We start from the raw sequence: 21,789 nt of genomic DNA, 5'->3' as shown, positions 1-21,789 counted from the left end.
TGGGTCTTCATTGCTGCATGTGGGCTTTCTCTAGTTGCGGTGAGCGGGGGCTACTCTTCATTGCAGTGTGCAGGCTTCTCATTGCGGTGGCTTCTCTTGTTGTGGAGCATGGGCTCTAGGCGTGCGGGCTTCAGTAGGTGTGGCACACAGGCTCAGTAGTTGTGGCACACAGGCTCTAGAGTACAGACTCAGTACTTGTGGCTCACAGGCTTAGTTGCTCTGAGGCATGTGAAATCTTCCCAGACCAGGGTTCGAACCTGTGTCCCCTGCATTGGTAGGTGGATTCTTAACCACTGCACCACCAGGGAATTCCCAGGGTAGAGTATTCTTGGTTGTAGGTTCTTCCCTTTCATCACTTTAAATATATCATGGTACTCCCTTCTGGCCTACAGAGTTTCTGCTGAAAATTCAGCTGATAACCTTATGGGGATTCCCTGGTATGTTGTTTGTTGTTTGTCCCTTGTTGTTTTTAATATTTTTCTTTGTCTTTAATTCTTGTTGTTTTGATTAATATGTGTCTCAGCATGTTCCTCCTTGGGTTTATCCTGCATGGGATTCTCTGTGCTTCCTGGACTTCAGTGAGTTTTTCCTTTCTCATGTTAGGCAAGTTTTCAGTTATAACATCTTCAAATATTTTCTCAGGCCCTTTCTCTTTTTCTTCTCCTTCTGGGACCCCTATAATGTGAATGTTCATGTGTTTAATATTGTCCCAGAGGTTTCTGAGACTGTCCTCATTTCTTTTCGTTCTTTTTTCTTTATTATGTTCTGTGGCAGTGATTTCCACCACTCTGTCTTCCAGCTCTCTTATCCTTTCTTCTGCCTCATTTATTCTGCTGTTGATTCCTTCTAGAATATTTTTCATTTCAGTTATTGTATTGTTCATCTCTATTTGTTCTTTAAATCTTCTAGCTCCTTGGGTTTTTTAAATAAATAAATTTATTTATCTATCTATCTATCTATTAATTAATTAATTAATTTATGGCTGCATTGAGTCTCTGTTGCTGCTCGCAGGCTTTCTCTAGTTGCGGCGAGCCAGGGCCACTCTTCGTTGCAGTGATCCGGGGCTACTCTTCGTTGCAGCGCGCAGGCTTCTCATTGCAGTGGCTTCTCTCATTGCGGTGGCTTCCCTTATTGCGGAGCACAGGCTCTAGGCTCGCGGACTTCAGTAGTTGTGGCATGCAGGCTCAGTAGTTGCACCTTGCAGGCTCTAGAGTGCAGGCTCAGTAGTTGTGGCGCATGGGCTTAGTTGCTCCACGGCATGCAGGATCTTCCCGGACCAGGGATTGAATCTGTGTCCCCTGCATTGGCAGGCAGATTCTTAACTGCTGCACCACCAGCGAAGTCCGTAGCTCCTTGTTAAACATTTCTTGTATCTTCTCGATTTGTGCCTCCACTCTTTTTTTGAGATTTTGGATCATCTTTACTATCATTACTCTGAATTCTTTTTCAGGTAGATTGCCTATCTTCTCATCATTTAGTTGTTCTTGTGGTTTTTATCTTGTTCCTTCATTTGCAACATATTTCTCTGTCAACTAATTTTGTCTGACTTTCTGTGTTTGGGGTCTCCTTTCCACAGGCTGAAGGATCATAGTTCCTCTTGTTTCTGGTGTCTGCTCCCTGGTGGGTGAGGTTGGTCCAGCGACTTGGGTAGGCTTCCTGGTGGGAGGGATTGGTGCCTGCCCTCTTGTGGGTGGAGCTGTATCTTGTCCCTCTGATGGGCAGGGCCGTGTCAAGGGGTGTGTTTTGAGGTGGCTGTGAGCTCAGTATGACTTCAGGCAGCCTGTCTTCTGATGGGTGGGGCTGTGTCCTTATCTTGGGGGTTGTTTGGACTGAGACTTTCCAGCTCTCAAGCCGGGTCTTGGTGCTGAAATGCGCACCTCTGGAAGATCTCACTGTGATCAGTATTCCCTGGGCCTTCAGTGTCCTAGCCTTCACAGTGAGTGATAGTTGACCTTCGCATCCCCAGAAGACCCTCTAAGACCCCTAGGTAGATATAATCCAGGTGTCTATCAGGTACTGCTTTGTGCTGGGTCCCAGTGCACGTGAGACCTTGTGTGCACCCTCCAAGAGTGGAGTCTCCATTTCCCCCAGCCCTGTGGAGCTCCTGCCCTCAAGCCCTGCTGGCCTTCGGGGCTAAATGCTCTGGGGGTTCTTCTGCCCAATGCCAGACTCTCAGACTGTCTTGGAGGGCTATTTTATGTGGGAACGTCCATGTGTTGCCTGCGTGGGTTTAATATTTTTTGGTGCGAGGGTTGTTTTTAGTATAGATATCTGCCACTTCTTTCCTCAGTGTATTCTGGCCATTAGCCCCTTTATAGGAGGTATGACTGATGTTGTGGTGACCATAGCCTGTACTGGATATTGAGTAGAGCATCCCCTTTGCTCTGTGGTTGTCACTGCCCTGTCAGAGATGGGCTCTGCTCCCTAGTTGTTGGAGTAGAGGCCCCCAGATCTGCTTCTTAGCTGTGTTTCTGATCTGCACTGTGAGGTAGGCAGGATTGGATCACTCCCACTGGGAAAGAAGCCACTGAGTATTCCTCTTCTGGAGCTGTTCATCTGTGGGTATGCTCTGTTGTGTCACCTTTCACCTGTTTTGCGAGCTCTCAGATTACACTGTCATTGGCACTGCTCTCAGCCCCACCTTAAATGTGGGCATGCCAGCAATCAGCCCTGGTGTCTCTCATGTGTTGTTTTCACCAGGCCACTAGCATAGATCTACTGAAGTCAGGTCCTAGGATTGCAGTAATCATGGATCGGGACCCACTGTGGATGCTATGGGGGCAGCTCCAACTCTAGGCTGGCCCAACCCCCATGTGTATATGCCCACAAAGTCTACAGCTGCTAAAGCTAGACCTGCCTTGGCTGCAGGAGCACTCATTGTCCATTCAGATGTTCTGTAGGCGCTGACTTTACAAGGCCAGTCATGGGGGTGTCAATTCATGGTTTGCGCAGCTGTGCAGAGAGATTTCAGCTTTTCTTTCTTAGTTGCATGTCCCCTGGGGCTCAGCTGTGGTTTCAGCCCCACCTCTGCATGTGGGCCACCCCCAGGGGTCTGCTCCCGAGGCTGCCCTGGAGCACATGAGTCTGCCCCGGTGGCAATGGGCGCGTGGGGGAGCCAGCAGTCACGGGCACAGGAGAGCTGGCCCCAGCGGGGACCCTTCTTAGTGCCCGGGGAGGCAGGGGCTGGCACATGGGGAGAGAGGCTGCAATGGCAGCTCCGCCCCTTACACATCACTTAACTATGGCTCTTTGCTTCTGTGGCAGTCCAAGTTTCCTCCACAAGCATTCCTGTTTGCAGACTTCCTCACTTCCACCCCCTCAGGCTGTCTCCTCACAGCCAACAGCAGTCCTCTCCTGCGTCTGCTCTCCAAACCCCATGTTCCAGCACTCAGCCTCTGTGCACACTAGTGGACACCTGTCTCAGGCTGGGGCGCACAGGGCTGTGGCACAGACCATCTATGTAGGTCTCACTCTGTCCTGCTTGGCTGTTGGCACTCTCTTCCAATAGCCCATGAATTCCCTTCTGTCCCAGTTCATGTCCCTGTCTATGAGGGGGCTTCCCCGGATGTGGGACCCTCTCCTCTTCTTCAGCTCCCCCCGACCCAGGGGTGCCATTCCCATCCCACTTCCTCTCCTTTTCTTTTTCCCTTTTTCTTTCTTTCATCCTACCTGGTTACACGGGGATCTTTCTTGTCCTTTTAGGTATCCGAGGTCCTCTGCTAGTGTTCAGCTGGTGCTCTGTGAGAATTGTTCCATTTGTAGATGTATTCTTGATGCGTTTGTGGGGAGAGATGAATTCCGCGTCCTCCTACTCCTCTGCCATCTTGCTGACCCCTTTGGATTTTATATTACTATCCATTAATGAGTTAATCAATCAATTAACCTTAATTATTTCTTCTTCTAAATGAGTATCAGTTGATTTAATCTCGCCCAAAAGAATGGGTCTCTTTTGGTTGGTCAATGCAATAGAGAAACTCTGCAGGTAAGAAGTATCCAAGTTATTCCACTATATCTGGGGTGGTGTCATAATAGTAGTGTCCACCTTTTCCATGATGACTGAAACAACGAGTGTGCTCCAACCTCAAATCAAACCCTGGGTCTCTGGAGACAAAAACCAGCAGACAGACCAAAGGAGCCTTCATCTCATAAAAATGCAACAATTTATTCACATCTTCATCAGAGTTCAATGGGCAGGAAGACAATTCTGTGGGCATAATGTGAGTCTTCACTTTTCTCTTCTGAATCACGAAAGTACCTCCCATCCCCACAGGCTTATCTCCATAATGTTTTTCAAGAGTCTGTCTCATACAAGTCACAAAGTTAAGTTTTCCAGTTCTTCTTTTGGCTTCCATCTCAATGACCTTTCCAGGTTGGCCCTCACTGGCAAAAAGATTAGCCAGTAATGCACACCCCAAATCATGGTATTCTCACTGTATTTCTCTAGTAGCCACCCTCCATCTTCAGGGTTAACACGAGCAAATTAACTTCAATACACAGGAGGTTTGTGTTCACTTTCTGTTTGAACAACTGACATAAACTCAGAATTGAATCCAAGAGTCTGAAATGGGCCTGCTCCTGCTCTAAGAATAAAAGCTCTGGGAAGTTGGATTTCTTTTGCAATCTTATTTAGGCTATAAACTTTTTTTTGATTTACAAGAGGCAATAAGTAAGGCACACCTCCTACTTCTGCAATTCTAGTTTTCCCACAGATGCCTTTTACAGGAAAGGTAAATGGTCCTTAGTCAAATCAGGGCACTCAACTACTGAGACCTGGACATCAGCAAAGTTATCCTTTAGCACCTGCAGAACTCCAACAAGCTCCTCTAGACTTGACAGATGAAAAGAATACTCAACACAAGCCATCTTCCTTCTTCCTTAGGTGTGAATGAAACAAGAGGGAAGGGGGCAGGGCACAACCTTTAAAAGAATGGTGGTTTTTATTCTTCAGTTTGTTAACGTGGTGTATCACACTGATTGATTTGCGGATATTGAAAAATCCTTGCATCCCTGGGATCAATCCCACTTGATTGTGGTGTATGATCCTTTTAATGTTGGATTCGGATTGCTAATATTTTGTTGAGGATTTTTGCATCTGTGTTCATCAGTGATATTGCACATTTTGTGTGGTATTTTTTGAATAGTTTCAGAAGGATAGGTGTTAACTCTTCTCTAAATGTTTAATAGAATTCACTGTGAAGCTATCAGGTCCTGGACTTTTGTTTGTTGGGAGCTGTTAAATCACAGTTTCAATTTCAGTACTTGTGATTGGTCTGTTCATATTTTCTGTTTCTTCCTGGTTCAGTTTTGGGAGACTGTACTTTTCTAAGAATTTGTCCATTTCCTCTAGCTTGTCCATTTTATCAGCATATAGTTGCTTGTAGTCGTCTCTTATGATCCTTTGTATTTCTGTGGTATTGCTGTAACTTCTTTTTCATTTCTAATTTTATTGAGACCTCTCCCTTTTTTCCTTGATGAGTCTGGGTAATGGTTTATCAATTTTTTATCTTCTCAAAGAACCATCTTTTTGTTTCACTGATCTTTTCTATTATTTTTTTCATCTCTATTTCATTTATTTCTGCTCTGATCTTTATGATTTCTTTCCTTCTACTAACTTTAGGTTTTGTTTGTTCTTCTTTCTCTAGTTGCTTTAGGTATTAGTTTAGGTTGTTTATTTGAGATTTTTCTTGTTTCCTGAGGTAAGATTGTGTTGCTTTAAACTTCCCTCTTAGAAAAGTTTTTGCTGCATCCCATAGGTTTTGGATCATCATGTTTTCATTTTCATTTGTCTCTAGGAATTTTTTGATCTCCTCTTTGATTTCTTCAGTGACCCATTGGTTGTTTAGTAGCATATTGTTTAGCCTTCACATGTTTGTGTTTTTTACATTTTTTTCCCCCTGGTAATTGATTTCTAATCTCATAGCATTGTGGTCAGAAAAGATGCTTGATATGATTTCAGTTTTCTTAAATTTATCAAGGCTTGCTTTATGGTGCAGCATGTGATCTATCCTGGAGAATGTTCCATGGGCACTTGAGATGAATATGTATTCTGCTGCTTTTGGTTGGAATGCTCTATAAATATCAGTTAAGTCCACCTGGTCTAATGTATCATTTAAGGCTTGTGTTTCCTTATTGATTTTCTGTCTGGATGATCTGTCCATTGATATAAGTAGGATGTTAAAGTTCCACACTATTATTGTGTTACTGTTGGTTCCTCCTTTTATGGCTGTTAGCATTTGCCTTATGTATTGAGGTGCTCCTATGTTAGGTGCATATATATTTATAATTGTTTTATCTTCTTCTTGGGTTGCTCCCTTGATCATTATGTAGTGTCCACCTTTGCCTCTTGTAACCGTCTGTCTTTATTTTAAAGTCTATTTTGCCTGATATGGATATTGCTACTCCACCTTTCTTTCAATTTCCATTTGCATGGAATATCTTTTTCCATCCCCTCACTTTCAGTCTGTATGTGTCCCTAGATCTGAAGGGGGTCTCTTGTTGACAGCATATATATGGGTCTTGTTTTTGTATCCATTCAGCTAGTGTATGTCTTTTTGTTCATTTGCATTTAAGGTAATTTGATTCATTTGCATTTAAGGTAATTACTGATATGTATGTTCTTATTGCCATTTTGTTAATTATTTTGGGATTGTTTTGTAGTTCTCTCTTCTTCCCTTCCTCTTTCTTTCTCTTTTGATTTGATGACTAGTGTTGTGTTTGGATTCTTTTTTGTGGGTATCTCTATTGTAGAGTTTTGGTTTGTGGTTACCATGAGGTTTTGATATAGCTGTCTATATATATACAAGATTGTTTTAAGTTGTTGGTCTCTTAATTTCAAATGTGTTTCCAACATCCTGCATTTGTACCCTCTTCTCACAATTGCTGGTTTTGATAACATATTTGTGTGTGGATGGTTTCCCACCTTTACAGTATGTTTGCCTTTATCAGTGAGCTCTCCCATTTGTAATTTTCTTACTTCTAGTTATGGGCTTTTCTTTTCTGCCTAGAGAAGTTCCTTTAGCATTAGTTGTAAAGCTGGTTTGGTGGTGCTGAATTCTCTTAGCTTTTGCTTGTCTGTAAAGCTTTTGATTTCTCCATCAAATCTGAATGAGAGCCTTACTGTGTAGAGTATTCTTGGTTGTAGTTTTTTCCCTTTCATCATTTTAAATATATCGTGCCACTCCCTTCTGGTCTGCTGAAAACTCAGCCGATAACGTTATGGGGATTCCCTTGTATGTTATTTGTTGCTTTTCCCTTGCTGCTTTTAATATTTTCTTTTTGTCTTCAATTTTTGTCAGTTTGATTAATATGTATGTCAGTGTGTTCCTCCTTGGGTTTATCCTGTATGGGATTCTCTGTGCTTCTTGGATTGGGTGACTGTTTCCCTTCCCATGTTAGAAAAGTTTTCAGCTATTATCTCTTCAAATATTTTCTCAGGTCCTTTCTCTCTCTCTTCTCCTTCTGGGACCCCTGTAATATGATTGTTGGTGTGTTTAATGTTGTCCCAGAGGTCTCTTAAACTGTTCTCGTTTCTTTTTCTTTTCTTTTTTTAAATAAATTTATTTTATTTATTTATTTATTTACTTTTGGCTGTGTTGGGTCTTCGTTGCTGTGCACAGGCTTTTCTCTGGTTGCGGCGAGCAGGGGTTACTCTTCGTTGTGGCACTCGGGCTTCTCATTGTGGTGGTTTCTCTTGTGGACCACAGGCTCTAGGCACACAGGCTTCAGTAGTTGTGGCACATGGGCTTAGTTGCTCCGTGGCATGTGGCATCTTCCTGGACCAGGGCTCAAACCTGTGTCCCCTGCATTGGCAGGTGGATTCTTAACCACTGTGCCACCAGGGAAGCCCTGTCCTCATTTCTTTTCTCTTTATTCTGTTCTGTGGCAGTGATTTCCACCACTCTGTCTTCCAACTCACTTATCCTTTCTTCTGCCTCATTTATTCTGCTATTGATTCCTTCTAGAGTATTTTTCATTTCAGTTTTTGTATTGTTCACCTCTGTTTGTTTGTTCTTTAGTTCTTCTAGGTCTTTGTTAAACATTTCTTTTATCTTCTCAATCTTTGCCTCCATTCTTTTTCCAACATCTTGGATCATCTTTACCATCATTACTCTGAATTCTTTTTCAGGTAGATTACCTATCTCCACTTCACTTAGTTGTTCTTCTGGGGTTTTATCTTGTTCCTTCATCTAGAACATATTCCTCTGCTGTCTCATTTTGTCTAACTTTCTGTGTTTATGGTCCCACAGCCTGCAGAATTTTAGTTCCTCTTGCTTCTGGTGTCTGCCGCCTGATGCATGAGGCTGGTCTAAGAGGCTTCCTAGTGGGAGGGACTGGTTCCTGCCCACTGGTAGGTGGAGCTGGGTGTTGTCCCTCTGGTGATCAGGGCCATGTCAAGGGGTGTGTTTACAGGCAGCTGTGGGCTCAGGAAGACTTTAAGCATCCTGTCTGCTGATGAGTGGGGCTGTGTTCCTGCCCTTCTGGTTGTTCAGCCTGAGACGTCCCAGCATTAGAGCCTTCGAGCTGTTGGGTGGGCCAGGTCTTAGTGTCAAAATGGCAGCCTTCAGGACAGCTCATGCCAATGAGTACCCTGTACCTCCACCACAAATGTCTTTGTTTCCGCAGTGAGCCACAACCACCTCCCCGTCTCCCCAGGAGACCCTCTAAGACCTGCAGGCAGGTCTGGCCCAGGCTCCTATGGAGTAACTACTTTGCCCTGGGTCCCCGTGCATGTGAAATTTTGTGTGTGCCCTCCAAGACTGGAGTCTCTCTCTCCCCCAGTCCTGTGGAGTTCCTGTGATCAAGCCCAGCTGGCCTTCAAAGCCAAATGCTCCAGGGGCTCCTCTTCCCATTGCCAGACCCCCAGACTGGGGAGCCTGACATGGGGCTCAGAACTCTCACTCCTTTGAGAGAACTTCTGCGATATGATTATTTTCCAGTTTGTGGGTTGCCCACCTGGCTGGCATGGGATTTGATTGTATTGCGAATGCACCCCTCCTACTGTCTTGTTGTGGCTTCTTCTCTGTCTTTGAAAGTAGAATCTCTTTTTTGGTAGGTTCCAGTCCTATTTTGTCGATGGTTGTTCAGCAGTTAGTTGTGATTTTGGTGTTTTTGTGAGAGGAGGTGAGCTCAGGTCCTTCCACTCCACCATCTTGTCTGTGCATCTTGCTGTATTGTTAGTTAGTCTAGAAACTCTGCTCTAAAGGAGTAAGAGATCCACTCGTTTAGAGCAGAGTTTACAAACGTGTATCCTTTTATCTCCTGAGGACAGGATTGATGTGGTTGCTTTGTTTTTGATGGTGATGATGGTTTTCATGACACGGTTCTGTTGGTTATTATGATGGAGGAACGAGGATGGAGATGATGGAAATGAGGGATGATGGTGGAGGCAGTGATGGTGTAGGTGGTGGTGAGGGTAGTGATGATGATGATGGTACTGCTGATGGTGGTGTTGGTGTTGGTAATGGTGGTGATGATAATAGTGGTGGTTTTGGTGCTGGCGAGCTGATATTCAAGCAGAATGTATTAGTACAGCCATATCAGTTGCTAAAATTCCAAAATACTTTGAACTAGTTGGAAAACATCTACTGCCTTCAAGGTGCCCAAGACCCTTTCTCTATTGCCCCTGCTGCCATAGCCCTGGGGAGCCCCAGGCAGGCATCACTGGGACTGCCATGCACCAGCCTCAGACAGAAAAGGGGCAAATGCTCAGTGCCCGTCTGGCTCTCTGCAACCTCTGCATTATAGCTCACTGGTTGTTCAACACCTTGACTGTCCCCAGGGGGTGTAGTGATGGTGATGGAGGTAGTGATGCACCCCATTCCTCTGATAGTCTCCAGCGGTACCCAGGTCCCCCATTCTCCAGGGCAGGCCTTTCTCATCAGGCTGAGAAGATAGTGGCTGACCCATTACCAATGGGCTGGCTGGTCCCTCTGGGTCAGCTCATGTGCCCCTGGGCAGAGTCCAGCTCTGTGCTGGTGCTGAGGAAACCCAGGAGCAGGTGAGTGTGGCCCTGCCCTTGGGGTGCTCATGGCTCCACCAAGCAGACAGGAGGTCCTGGTGAGTCAGGGCGAGCACAGGGTCCCAAAGGCAAGGGGCTGAAAGCTACGGGATGCAGGGCCTAGGGGCTTTGGTGGCCCGGAATGGCTTCCCAGAGCGTGTGTGAATGAGATCTCCCCGCACCTAGGAGGATGACTTGGCCGAGCTGGCCTCCCAGCAGTACTTTGTGGACTATGGCTCCGAGATGATCCTGGAGCGCCTGCTGAACCTCGTGCCCACGTACATCCCTGACCGCGAGATCACGCCCCTGAGGACGCTGGAGAAGTGGGCCCAGCTGGCCATTGCTGCCCACAAGAAGGTCAGAGGGCTGGGGTTTTGAAGAAGGGGCTTTCTGATGACCTGGATGAAGGGTAAGGACCTGAGAAATCAAAGAGGTCACAGCCCTTACCTGACATCTGTCTGTCCATGGGGCTGGGAGGACAGGATGGCACCCTTGACCTCCTGGCTCCCAGCAGCCTTTCTCCACCATGGATATCAGTTCACTTGTGTTTTCTGCCCTCTACTCTACACTGGGTGCCAGGGACACAGAGATGGATCAAATCTAGCCCCATGGCCTCATGAGGGAAACCATGGGTCCATGGGCACTGGGGGTCCCAGCTCCTGGCCTCCCACCAATGCTTATTAGTGCTGCAGCTCAGGAGAGTTGGTGCCTGCTGGAGGAGCTTCTAGGAAGTGCACCTCCTTTCCCCTAAAAGAGCTCTGGCCCAACTTCCTGCCTGGGGAATTTGAGGTACTGGCCCCCTCTGCCTCTTGTTTGAGGCCCCAGGCCCATAACCAGCCCTGAGTAGCTCCCTTCTAAGCTAAGAGACCTGCCCCAAGTAGAGCAGGGGTGCCCTGGTGGGGGTGCGGGACCCTGGCTGCTGGAGGGGACCCACGGGCCTCCCCATCTCCAGGTCCTGGTTGTATAAGAGCAGAATCCTCTTTGCACACAAGTTGCCAAGGGCTCCAGGATCAGTGTGTCTCAACCCCTATGCCATGTGGCCTCTTCCCTAACCCAGGAGCCCCATGTGTCTCCCCCTGAGCTCTTTGCCTTCCCTTGAGCTGCCCACAAGTCTCCACCTGTACCCGAATGCTCCCTGCACCCCCTGTGCTTCTAGGCCTGGCTCACCCCCGAGGACCTCCCTGTCCTCAGCCCCCTCCAGAAGAGATGCATGTTCTCCCTCCCCCACTCTTTCTGTCCTTAGCCACCTCCTCTCCCTCACCCCACACACTTGGTTAGCTGCTGAAGCCCATCCATTCCATCTCCCAACAGCTCCAGCCTCCATCCCCACCTCCACTCCTTTGCCTTCCCTGGGTCCTCGGTGTCCGCTGCCAATGTGCATGTGGCACCTGGCATGTTCTGGGTTGGGTGCCATCATTCATGAATTCCCTTTGTTTTGGGTGCTTGCCATGTGCTGGGCACTGCACCAGGCCCTGGAGACACAGCTGCGAGTACAACAGATGTGCCCTCTGCCGTCTCAGAGCCCATGACCGAGCTCGTGGGTCTCCCCGCTGGACTGTAGTGCCCTGGCCTGTGCGTCCCAGAGCCCTGGCCCAGGCCTCCTGTAGAGTGGACAGGTCCGAATTAGCATGATTATTAGGGTCAGAGGGGTAAAAACATTTTATTTTGAAATAATTTCAAACTTACGAAAAAGTTGCAAGTTAAAAAGCTAGGTCTGCTGTGTACAGTATACACTTCACCTAGACTCACCAGTTGTTAACATTGTCCCACATTTGCTTTTATTTTCTCTGCACACATACATGTTATTATTTTTTCTGAGCCATTTGAGATTAGGTTGGAGATGCTGAGCCCCTTATCCCTGAATACTCACAGCTCTTGGGATGGCACTGCTTCCGGGCCCTCTTTGTGCATGGAAATGTGACAGCACAGGGGCTGGCACACACACATGTCTTCATCTATGTTTGTGTTCATAGATGATAAAAACCATGAGTTCATTCTGATCCCTCCAATTCTACTCCAATACCACCAAGTTCTTATTAAAGCTCGGCAGATTTTTAGATAATAAAACATCGGTGCATTAATTTCTTGCCAGGAGCATTGCATTCTTCCCCCAGCTGCTTGCCCACTCCAGGCTCCAACCTTCTCTACCCTGCAATCTTTCTAACTCCCAAGTTCACCTGTCAGTTTCCACTAAAAGACCGGCCTCGCAGTGGTGGCCTCGCCCATGGTTCTCGGTGCCCTGGCTCCTACTCACTGGTTTCCCACTCCCTCTTCTTGGTCAGGCCTGGCACCCCCCCGGCCCCGTCCTTAGCCACCCATGTTCCTGTTCCCCAAACGCCTTCCCTGATCCCTGCCCTTGTGCCTTGCACATGCGCCGGCTGGGATTGTGGGCTTTCTTGTCACTCTGCTGAATCGGGAGCTCCCTGAGGGGGACCCATGTTTCTCTAGCAAGTGCTCACTGCTGTTGATGGAATCAGAGGGAGATGGAGTGACGGGGAGGCTGTGGGCTGGGGGGGTGGGGTGAGGCCATGGTGTACACGAGGACATGGTGGCCTGGGGCCCACTTCTGACTTGGGGACCGGGACATTTGATTTCCAGACAGAGCTTGTGCCAAGTCTTTTGTCCCGTCCCTGTCTGTGCCCCTCCAGGGGATTTATGCCCAGAGGAGAACTGATGCCCAGAAGGTCAAAGAGGACGTGGTCAACTATGCCCGCTTCAAGTGGCCCTTGCTCTTCTCCAGGTTTTACGAAGCCTACAAGTTCTCAGGTACCCCTCAGCCCACCTGCCTCCCGTCCCTCCCTCGATGGCTCTGGTCTGTGGCAGAGGGAGTGGAATGGCCTGAGCCAGACTCCCCAGTCAGCCAGCCTCCTGCCCGCAGGGCTGCTTGGCCTCCAAGTCAATGTGCTAAGTGGGTCCTGCCTCCCTGCAGCCCAGTAGGGCTCCGTGGCACATAGTAGGTACTCAGCAACACACTGGGTCGAACAATTGACTGAGTATTGTGATCATTAAAGCACCTACTGTGTACAGAAGAGGGTGGCCCAGAGCACCGGCTGGGCCGAACCCGTGAAGCTGAGAGTAGATGCAGCCGACAAACCTGCACAGGCCACTTGCTTAGCCAACCTCGGGCCACTGGTACCAGGCACCTGCTCCATGCCAGGCCCTGTGCTGGTGGTGGCTTCACAGAACCACCAAATATCAGGTTCGAGGGAACGTTGGGGCTCAGTTTGTCTGACTCCTCCCCGTATCCCACCATACCGCAGGGCAGGGACTTGTCCCAAGCTGCACAGACCAGTGGCAGGGATGCAGCTCCAACCCAGTTCCTTAATCCAGCACTCCCTTCCCACCGCACCTGGGGTTTTGGCTTGTAGGGAGGTTGTGTTCTCCGAGCCTCAGTTTCCCCATCTGTAAAATGGACATCAATATACCCCACCCTGGCCACCTCCCTGGTGGTTATGAGGATCGAGAAGGGCTGGGTCCAGCAGTGGGCAGGTGCCCTCTCAGTGCCTCTGTCTCTGCCCCAGGCCCCAGCCTCCCTAAGAACGACGTCATTGTGGCCGTCAACTGGACGGGCGTCTACTTCGTGGATGAGCAGGAGCAGGTGCTTCTGGAGCTGTCCTTCCCCGAGATCATGGCCGTGTCCAGCAGTAGGTTAGTCCAACCCCCACTCCCCGCTTTCGTGCAGGGCGGGGACTTGTCCAAAGCCGCATGAAGACCAGTGGCAGGGATGGGACTCAAACCCAGGGTCCTGATTCAGCACTTTCTGAAGTCAGGAGGGGCAGATGGAGACACAGGCAGACACACGGGGGAGGAGAGAGCTCCCGGGGCTTTTCTGCGGTCGTGGGGACCTTTGAAGGAAACCTCACAGAGAACATCCCCAAGGTGCAGAGACACGCAGTGGCCTGTCCTGGTCACATGTGACTGAGCAGCATGTGCTGCACCCTGCAGACCCCTCAGGCACCTTCCTCCCAATAGGGTGGGGGGGGGCGGGTATTTACAGCACATTCGTGGCTGTTCTGAGATGGGCATGGGTGGTTAGGACAGTCAGGGACGGTCGAGCGTGTACAAAAAGCTGGCCTGAGATTCAGGGCCCTGTGTGGGACTCACCTCCATGTCCTCATCTCTAAAATGGAGGTCTTAACTTTCCTTCAATACAGTGGTGAGGAATACACACAATAATCGATGGGAGAGCTCTTTGCAAACTGAGAAGTGCAGTGCACATGGGAGCAACGTTGGGAGTGGGTCCTGGAATGGACTGGCGTTCCCAGCAGTGCCTCCTCCCCCCATCTGGGGCTTGTAGGAGTGTCTCTGGGCTGTGTCCGATGTGGGCCAGGGTTGGGTCACGTCCAGCTCTGACCAGGCACATGGGATGCAGTGGTGACAAGATAGTCCTTGTCCTCTTGCAGCTTCACTTGGGAGGGGAGATGGACATCGAATAAGCCATTTTAAAGTAGGGGCCAGTGTGCTGAGGGCTGTGGGAGGGCAGGGAGGGCTTCCTGGAGGCAGTGGTTTCTAGGCTGAGCCTTAAAGGGTGAGTAGGAATTAGACAACAAAGGGGAAGTGAGCTCCCCCTGCAGGCCTCCCAGGACCATGTGTGACTCTGGCCTGGCCCCGTCTCACCCAGGCTGAGCTGTGGCTGCCTGGCCCCGTCTCACCCTGGCTGGGCCGGCCTCTTTCTGGCTGGGCCACATCTGACTGGGCTGGCCTTGGTCTCCTTCAGGGAGTGCCGTGTCTCGCTCTCGCTGGGCTGCTCTGACCTGGGCTGTGCTGCATCTCACTCGGGCTGGGCAGGACTGACCCCGACAGGGCCCTGTTCTCCGTGTTGGTCCTGCAGGGGAGCGAAACTGGTAGCCCCCAGCTTTACGCTGGCCACCATCAAGGGGGATGAGTACACCTTCACCTCCAGCAATGCTGAGGACATCCGTGACCTGGTGGTCACCTTCCTGGAGGGGCTCCGAAAGAGGTCTAAGTATGTGGTGGCCCTGCAGGACAACCCCAGCCCTGGTGAGTGGCTCCTGGCACGAGCTGCCAGTCCCCGGGGTCAGGGTGTTAGGCAGATCACGTGCCCTGGCCTTGGCCTGGCGTTCAAGATCACTAGAGCCTGTTACCCAGTCTTCCCCAGACACCCTTGGTTCCAGCTGGACCGAATAGCTCAACCCTGTGCCTTCGATCTGTGCCCTGTGGGGAACCTTCCTCCCCCTGGTCTTAAATACCTATTACTTGCCACCTTCTCCAGATGAGATCAGGGGTTCCTCCTCAGTGTTCCCCCAATACCCACCATCTTCAAATGATGACAGTGGTAACAACTATGGACTGTGCATCCCCGGGCCTTTGAGGTCCTGAGCAGAGCGTGAGAAAGAGACGAAATGAACCCAGCCCTGCCCTCAGTGGGGAGGGGGTGGGAGCAGACAGTGACCATCCCTGTGATAGTGCAGTGACCCGGGAAGCCCAGAGGCTGTGGGAGCCTGGGGTTCGGGGAGGACGTATGTGTGAGCAGAACGTTTGGGGCAGAGAGGAGAACCGAGCAGAGGCTGGAGAGAGCAGGTGTGTCTGGGAACTGCGGGTAGTTTGTTTCGGCTGGAATGGGCGAGATGAGGCGGGAGGGGCAAAAAGTGAGGCAGAAGAAGTCAGGAAGGCCATCTGCCAACAACAGGCCTGTGAGCGTGTCGAGAAGTGTGGGATTCCTTTTAGGGCAGTGGGGAGCCACGGAAGGCTTCTGAGCAGGGAAATGGCCCCCTCCGATGGCTGTCTGTGTGGGGGGTTGTGCAGGGTAGAGGCAGAGCGGCTGCTGAGCAGATATGGGACAGGGCCTCAGTTCCAGTGGGGAGGAGAGGCTTACAGGTCATCAACCCAAAGAGAGGTGTTCCAACCCAGCCTCTCTCTCTGCCCCCATGTGGCCCTGCTCACCCATGCCTTCCAGCGGGCGAGGAGTCAGGCTTCCTCAGCTTTGCCAAGGGGGACCTCATCATCCTGGACCATGACACAGGAGAGCAGGTCATGAACTCAGGCTGGGCCAATGGCATCAATGAGAGGACCAAGCAGCGTGGGGACTTCCCCACCGACTGCGTGTATGTCATGCCCACTGTCACCATGCCACCGCGGGAGATTGTGGTATGTGGCCCGGGGGTGGCAGGTGCATGGGAGGCTCCCCTGGCCCCTCCTTGTCTTCTTCCCACATAAAATGGAGTGAGGGATTACAGTAGATTCATGCTTTGCTGCTTCTGTGAAGATGATCTGGGGGTCTTATGGGACCATAAACTGAAAGTTGGGGGCAACTATCAAATGTATGCCAGGTGGAGAGGGACCTAGAAATTGCATCAGATGAGGAACTGCCCAGGGGCAGGGGATCAGAGAAGAGTGGCCTAGGGGATGGGGGCAGGGGTAGGGGCTTGCACTGTCCAGAAAGGCAGTGAGGGCAGAGCTGGGAAGTGAGGCCCTGCTTCCTCTGGAGCCCCTTGAGCCAGCACTGAGGACTCGGAGCCCAGCTTTCCAGGCAGCTCCTGAGCCAGGCTCTGTTGACGGGGCAGTTCTCACACTGCATCCGCTGCCTTGTCCAGGCTTTCTGACTGACCCAACCTGGTTCAGACACAGGGCACCAAGGGAAGGGTCTTAAAGCCAGCATGATGGAGGCAGTGGTAATGTCAGAGATCCCCCAGGAGGAAAGGTGTTCCCAGGGTCAGAATGGGGCACAGGGTCCACCCCCAGACCCACTTAAGAAGGCTCTGGGCTTTACCATGTTGATCCAGGGGCCCGGGGTGGAGATCCAGGGGCACCTGACCTCAGCTCCCTGTCTCTCGGTCTCTAGGCCCTGGTCACCATGACCCCCGACCAGAGGCAGGACGTTATCCGGCTCTTGCAGCTGCGAACGGCAGAGCCTGAGGTGCGCGCCAAGCCCTACACGCTGGAGGAATTTTCCTACGACTACTTCAGGTGACGGGGGAAGGGGAGAGAGGGCCCCAGGACGGGGAGCTGCAGGCTCCTGCTACCCTGTGGGCTGCGTGGTGGGCTTGCTTTGTGGTGTCCCCGTCTGTGAGCAGGGCCCGGGTCAGAGGGAACCAGAGGGCACTTTCAGTCCGTCGAGATGACGCTTCTCATGTTGTGTCATCTTATCCTTCCTTCGTTTAAGCTACTGTGACTGCGCCCACCCCAGGTGGAGTCCTGGGCACTCCTGACTCAAGGCTGTACCTGCCTCACCGACTCACAGTCCTGGTGGGGAGACAGGCATGAGACCAGGCGGCTGTTATTCTTTGCGCCCAGTGTTGTGATGGAGATGCTGGGTCGGGGTGGGGATGGAGGCGAGGAGGCTTCGTGGAGGAAGTGGTGTCTCAGCTAAGCTGGGGGTGGGGTGGGGGGGTGAGCCAGGTGGAGGAGCGCCACAGCTGGAGCAGAGCGAGCAGAGAGAAGCAGGGGCGAGCAGGCCGGGGAGGCGGGCAGGGCTGCCGGGGCACAGCCAGCCTTGTTAGTATCTCCATCTGTCAGCTGAGAAAGTAAGGCCCGGGCAGGGCTGGTGACTCATCCCAGGTCACGCGGCGCAGCAGGGAAGCCGGTGTCCTGCGCTCTGCTTCCTACACGGGGCGGGATGGGGCTGGAGTCTCGCAACCTGGCCGTCAGTGCGGACCGTCCCGTGCTGTGCAGGCCCCCACCCAAGCACACGCTGAGCCGCGTGATGGTGTCCAAGACCCGCGGCAAGGACCGGCTGTGGAGCCACACGCGGGAGCCGCTCAAGCAGGCGTTGCTGAAGAAGATCCTGGGCAGCGAGGAGCTCTCGCAGGAGGCCTGCATGGCCTTCATCGATATCCGCACCCTCGGGGTGGGGGGGGACACGGAGGGTCAGGCAGGGGCCACGGGGAGGGGGCGCCTAGGGCAGGGGAGGGCTGGGCGGGGCCTGGCCTCTAGGGTTTTCGTCTAGACACTTGCTTCCTTCTGAGGGGCCCAGCTGGGGCCTGGGCAGACGTGGGGGGATGCTGATGGAGCGGCTCCCTCCGTGTGCCCGGCACCTTACAGCGTGCAGGGGGCTGCCTCACCCGTTGTCTCCTCGCACCCTGTCATTTGGTTGACAGATGTATATCGTGCCATGTGGTGGGCCAGGTGTGGAGACACGGCGGTGAGCAGACCCAGGACCTAGCCTCATGGTGCTCATGGTTGAGAGTGGAGATGTGCTGATCGGGGTCAGTGCTGTGATGGGACGCGACAGCACATTGACCTGACTTGGCCTTGGAGGAGGGCAGGGAGGACTTCCTGGAGGAAATGATATCTAGGCTGGAGACTGGGTAGGCCTTGGCCAGTCAAAGGGGAGATGGGTGGGGAATGTTCTTGACAGAGGGAGCAGCATGTATAAAGGCCCCGAGGCAAAACAGAGCAGGGCTGTTTCAAGGGCAGAAATTAACTCAGCACAGCCAGAGGCTAGAGTTCAAGAAGGGAATCCCAAGATGTGGGCTGATGGATGAAAGTTTCCCAAGGCCTGTTAAGAAGCTTGGACTGTGTCCTGCGGTGCAGCCATGGGGAGCCACTGGGGCAGGGGGTGGCATGGTTAGATTTGTGATTTGGAAAGTTTATTCTGGTTGCTGTGAGGACTCTGGTAGTGGGGTTGGGGCCTGGAGCAGGATGGCCAGTGAGGAGGTGGCCAGAGGAGTTGAGGAGAGAGGGCAGGCAGTGGGCATGGAGAGCAGTGTGGGCAGATTATGCCCATTTCCTGGGTGAGTAGCCTGAGGCCCAGGGCCACATGATCAGGGGTGGCAGACCCTGTTGGAGAGTGTGGCCGCCTGCCTCCCGGGCCATTGTTCCCCAGTTGGCCACAGCCTTCCTTGACAGCTCCCCACCCGTGCTCAAGTACATGGGTGACTACCCATCCAAGAGGATGCGCTCCGTCAATGAGCTCACAGACCAGATCTTCGAGGGTGCCCTGAAGGCTGAGCCCCTCAAGGACGAGGTGTACGTGCAGATCCTGAAGCAGCTGACCGACAACCACATCAGGTAAGCCGGGAGGGTGGGAGGGTGAGGGGCAGGCCCCCACCCCTAGTGCTAACAGCTGAAGGTAATCGTAAAGGTCCTCCACCCACTGTGACGGGGAGCTCACTCCCTGCCGAGGCAGCAGCTGGCTCTGCCTGGGAACAGTCCTTCTTCACTCAGAGCAGGAAGCTGTCCTCAGGCCCCCTCATGTCCTAGCTCTCCCTCAAGGCCCAAGGAAGAGGGTCAAGAACCAAGAGCTGGTGGCTGTGCCCTCAGAGTCTGTCCTCCCCCCAAGCTGAACAGCCCCAGCTCCTCCTAATTTCCCGCTGCTCTCTGCCTGAGCCTCCTCTGGATACCCCTCCCTAGCCCAGATGCCATTGTCTGCCCACAGGTGCATCTCATGAGCAGTTGTCCCATCCCTGGCTCAGGCTGAGCTGGCTGTCAGTCAGAAGCTCTGGCTAAAAATTCTCATGGGCTGGGGGTGTTGGACCCCAGAGGGTGTCACCACCGCCCTGATGGCCCAGACCACGGCAGAAGGGGGAAGTCAGGCACATGCTCATCTCAGAGCCTGAGAGAAGCCCCACCCTCCTCTCCCTTTATTCCCAGACTTCCAACTCCCTCCCCAGCTTTGTCACTCTCTACATCTCTTATACAAGTCCACCATTGGACCATACATCAGATCTTTTCGCACATTCTGTGCCCACAGCCAGGAAAACCTGTCCTCTCCTTTGCATATCAGAATTTGCCTCAGTCTTCAAAGTCTAAATCAAATGCCACCTCCTCCTAGAAGCCCTCCAGGCTTCCCTCCTGCCAGACCGAAGGAGCTCAGAGTAGTGCCTGAGGGAGTCCTGGGGCTGGTCTAACGTAGTGCTACTCAAATAATAGACGAGTTAAAGAGCTGCTTCCATCATAGGAAAGTCTTTCTAAGAAAAAAAAAAATCTTAGCCAGAGTGCTTGGTGACACAGCTGATTTTTATTCTGACACAAGCACCTTACCTCCACCTGACTAGTAAGTGTGCGGCCTGGGGTGGGGTTGGCAGACCGGACTTTGAGTAGCACTAATGGGATCAGGCTGTCAGGGGGGTGGGTCCGTGTGGGTCCTCAGACAGGGGTGGGGATGAGGGCAGGCATGTGCTGCCGTGGTGAGCAGCTGAGGCGTATTGGCCCGCGGTGGCCCTGCTGGACACCACACGTCTTCCTGCAGGTATAGTGAGGAGCGGGGCTGGGAGCTGCTCTGGCTGTGCACAGGGCTCTTCCCGCCCAGCAACATCCTCCTGCCGCATGTGCAGCGCTTCCTGCAGTCCCGCAAGCCCTGCCCACTCGCCATCGACTGCCTGCAGCGGCTCCAGAAAGCCCTGAGGTACAGCAGGGGCTGCAAGGGGCAGAGGGGGCAGTGGGCATAGTGCGTGGCGGCAGGCACTGGGATGGGCTTCCGGCCAACCTGGCTTGCGAGACGAGTCCCTTGGGGATGCTGAGGTCCTGACCCATCTTTGGGGTTGGGACCCATCTTCGGGGTCCCACAGCTGCCAGGTAGACAAAGGTGGCAGTGCCCAGTACCCATTCTGGACAGTTTGAGAGTCTGGTTGCTCAGAAAGCTATTTTCTCATACCCTCAAGTCTGCTGGGGAGGCAGGCACCTGGGCCGCACTCCGTACTCTGCAAAGCCCACGTGTACCCTTTGCTTCATTCGGTCCCCTCCACATCCCTATTTGGTGGGTACCATTATCATCTCATTTTACAGATGAGGAACTAGAGGCTTGAGAGTTTGTCACCTGGTAGGAAGTGGTGGATGGGGATTAGGACTGGGGTTTGCCTGTCTCCAAAGTTCCCTCTGCTCTCTGCTCCCCATGGCCCCAGGAATCTGCTGCCTCCTGACTTGACCCCCTTTCCCCTCCCCCTCCCCTGGTTTTCAGAAACGGGTCCCGGAAGTACCCCCCGCACCTGGTGGAGGTGGAGGCCATCCAGCACAAAACCACCCAGATTTTCCACAAGGTCTACTTTCCCGATGACACAGACGAGGTGAGGGACTCTGGCTTCTTGGTCTGTGGGTGCCCCTGAAGGACCAGGCTCCCTCGGGGACACGGGGCAGCCCTGATGTCCCTTCCCCACCACCCCCACCTTTGCCCCCATCCTCCTGCCCCTCAGTGGAGTCGGGGCTCAGTCAAGAGGCCATAGACTCCTCGGGTCAGGAGCCCTTGGGTTCCTGGTTCAGCCTCTCACTTCCTTGATCAGCTTCCTTGAGAAGGTCACCTCTCCCTCTCTCTGAGGAGCTTCTGCTTTGGAGAAACGTGCTTTCTCCCTCTGAGCTGAGCTCTGTGTTGATGTCATCTCCCTGATGCCAGCTCTGTTCCTGGGCACAGGCCTGCCTGCTCCGCAGCCCGAGACCTCCCCCATTGCCCTGAGCCCACTCTCCTGCAGACTATCCCTTCCTTCCTTCTCACCTGACCTGTGAGTCCCCTCCACCGTGGTCCCCTGGGCAAAAGTCCTATATATCTTCTTGTCATGCCCATTTGGTCAGGCTGGCTCCTGATCTACACCCCCTGCTCCATCCCAGCAGAGCATCTCATTCAGATAAACAAGACCAACATTGAAACTTCCGGTTTGAAAAGCAGTTTAAAAACTTGTCTAGAGACTAGAGACTCAGAAATACCGCTATAGGATTCTAGTCACAAGGACAGAAAAACTTCCTAAAATCTTTTCCTGTCCCCTGTGGAAGGTTACATGGAGCATCTCCCCACCCCCCAAATCGCTCTCCTCCCTCATCTAAGCTTCCCCAGACTCTCCTATCCCTCTCAGCCCCAGTCTGGGCTGCGTCCCGGCTCTTGACTCCTCACCCTTTCTGGAGTT

At 52.0% G+C, this 21,789-nt stretch overlaps 1 protein-coding gene and 1 pseudogene across 1 annotated transcript in view; one reads left to right on the top strand and one right to left on the bottom strand.

Annotated features, from left to right (window-relative positions):
- The window catches only part of MYO7A (myosin VIIA), a 105,260-nt gene that overhangs the window by 75,259 nt on the left and 8,212 nt on the right, over positions 1–21,789 (top strand). Inside the window, exons 31-40 of the mRNA XM_059930729.1 lie at positions 10,184–10,354; positions 12,646–12,763; positions 13,519–13,645; positions 14,829–14,998; positions 15,915–16,105; positions 16,800–16,924; positions 17,630–17,787; positions 18,814–18,967; positions 20,148–20,303; positions 20,856–20,961. Of these exons, the coding sequence (XP_059786712.1) occupies positions 10,184–10,354; positions 12,646–12,763; positions 13,519–13,645; positions 14,829–14,998; positions 15,915–16,105; positions 16,800–16,924; positions 17,630–17,787; positions 18,814–18,967; positions 20,148–20,303; positions 20,856–20,961 (1,476 nt within the window). The remainder of the gene's footprint in view (positions 1–10,183; positions 10,355–12,645; positions 12,764–13,518; positions 13,646–14,828; positions 14,999–15,914; positions 16,106–16,799; positions 16,925–17,629; positions 17,788–18,813; positions 18,968–20,147; positions 20,304–20,855; positions 20,962–21,789) is intronic.
- Positions 3,921–4,863, bottom strand: LOC132369769 (ester hydrolase C11orf54 homolog; annotated as a pseudogene).

The sequence above is a fragment of the Balaenoptera ricei genome, chromosome 8 (genome assembly GCF_028023285.1).
Source record: "Balaenoptera ricei isolate mBalRic1 chromosome 8, mBalRic1.hap2, whole genome shotgun sequence".
NCBI classification, from domain to species: Eukaryota; Metazoa; Chordata; class Mammalia; order Artiodactyla; family Balaenopteridae; genus Balaenoptera; species Balaenoptera ricei.
This window is presented reverse-complemented; position numbering and strand designations above follow the sequence as displayed.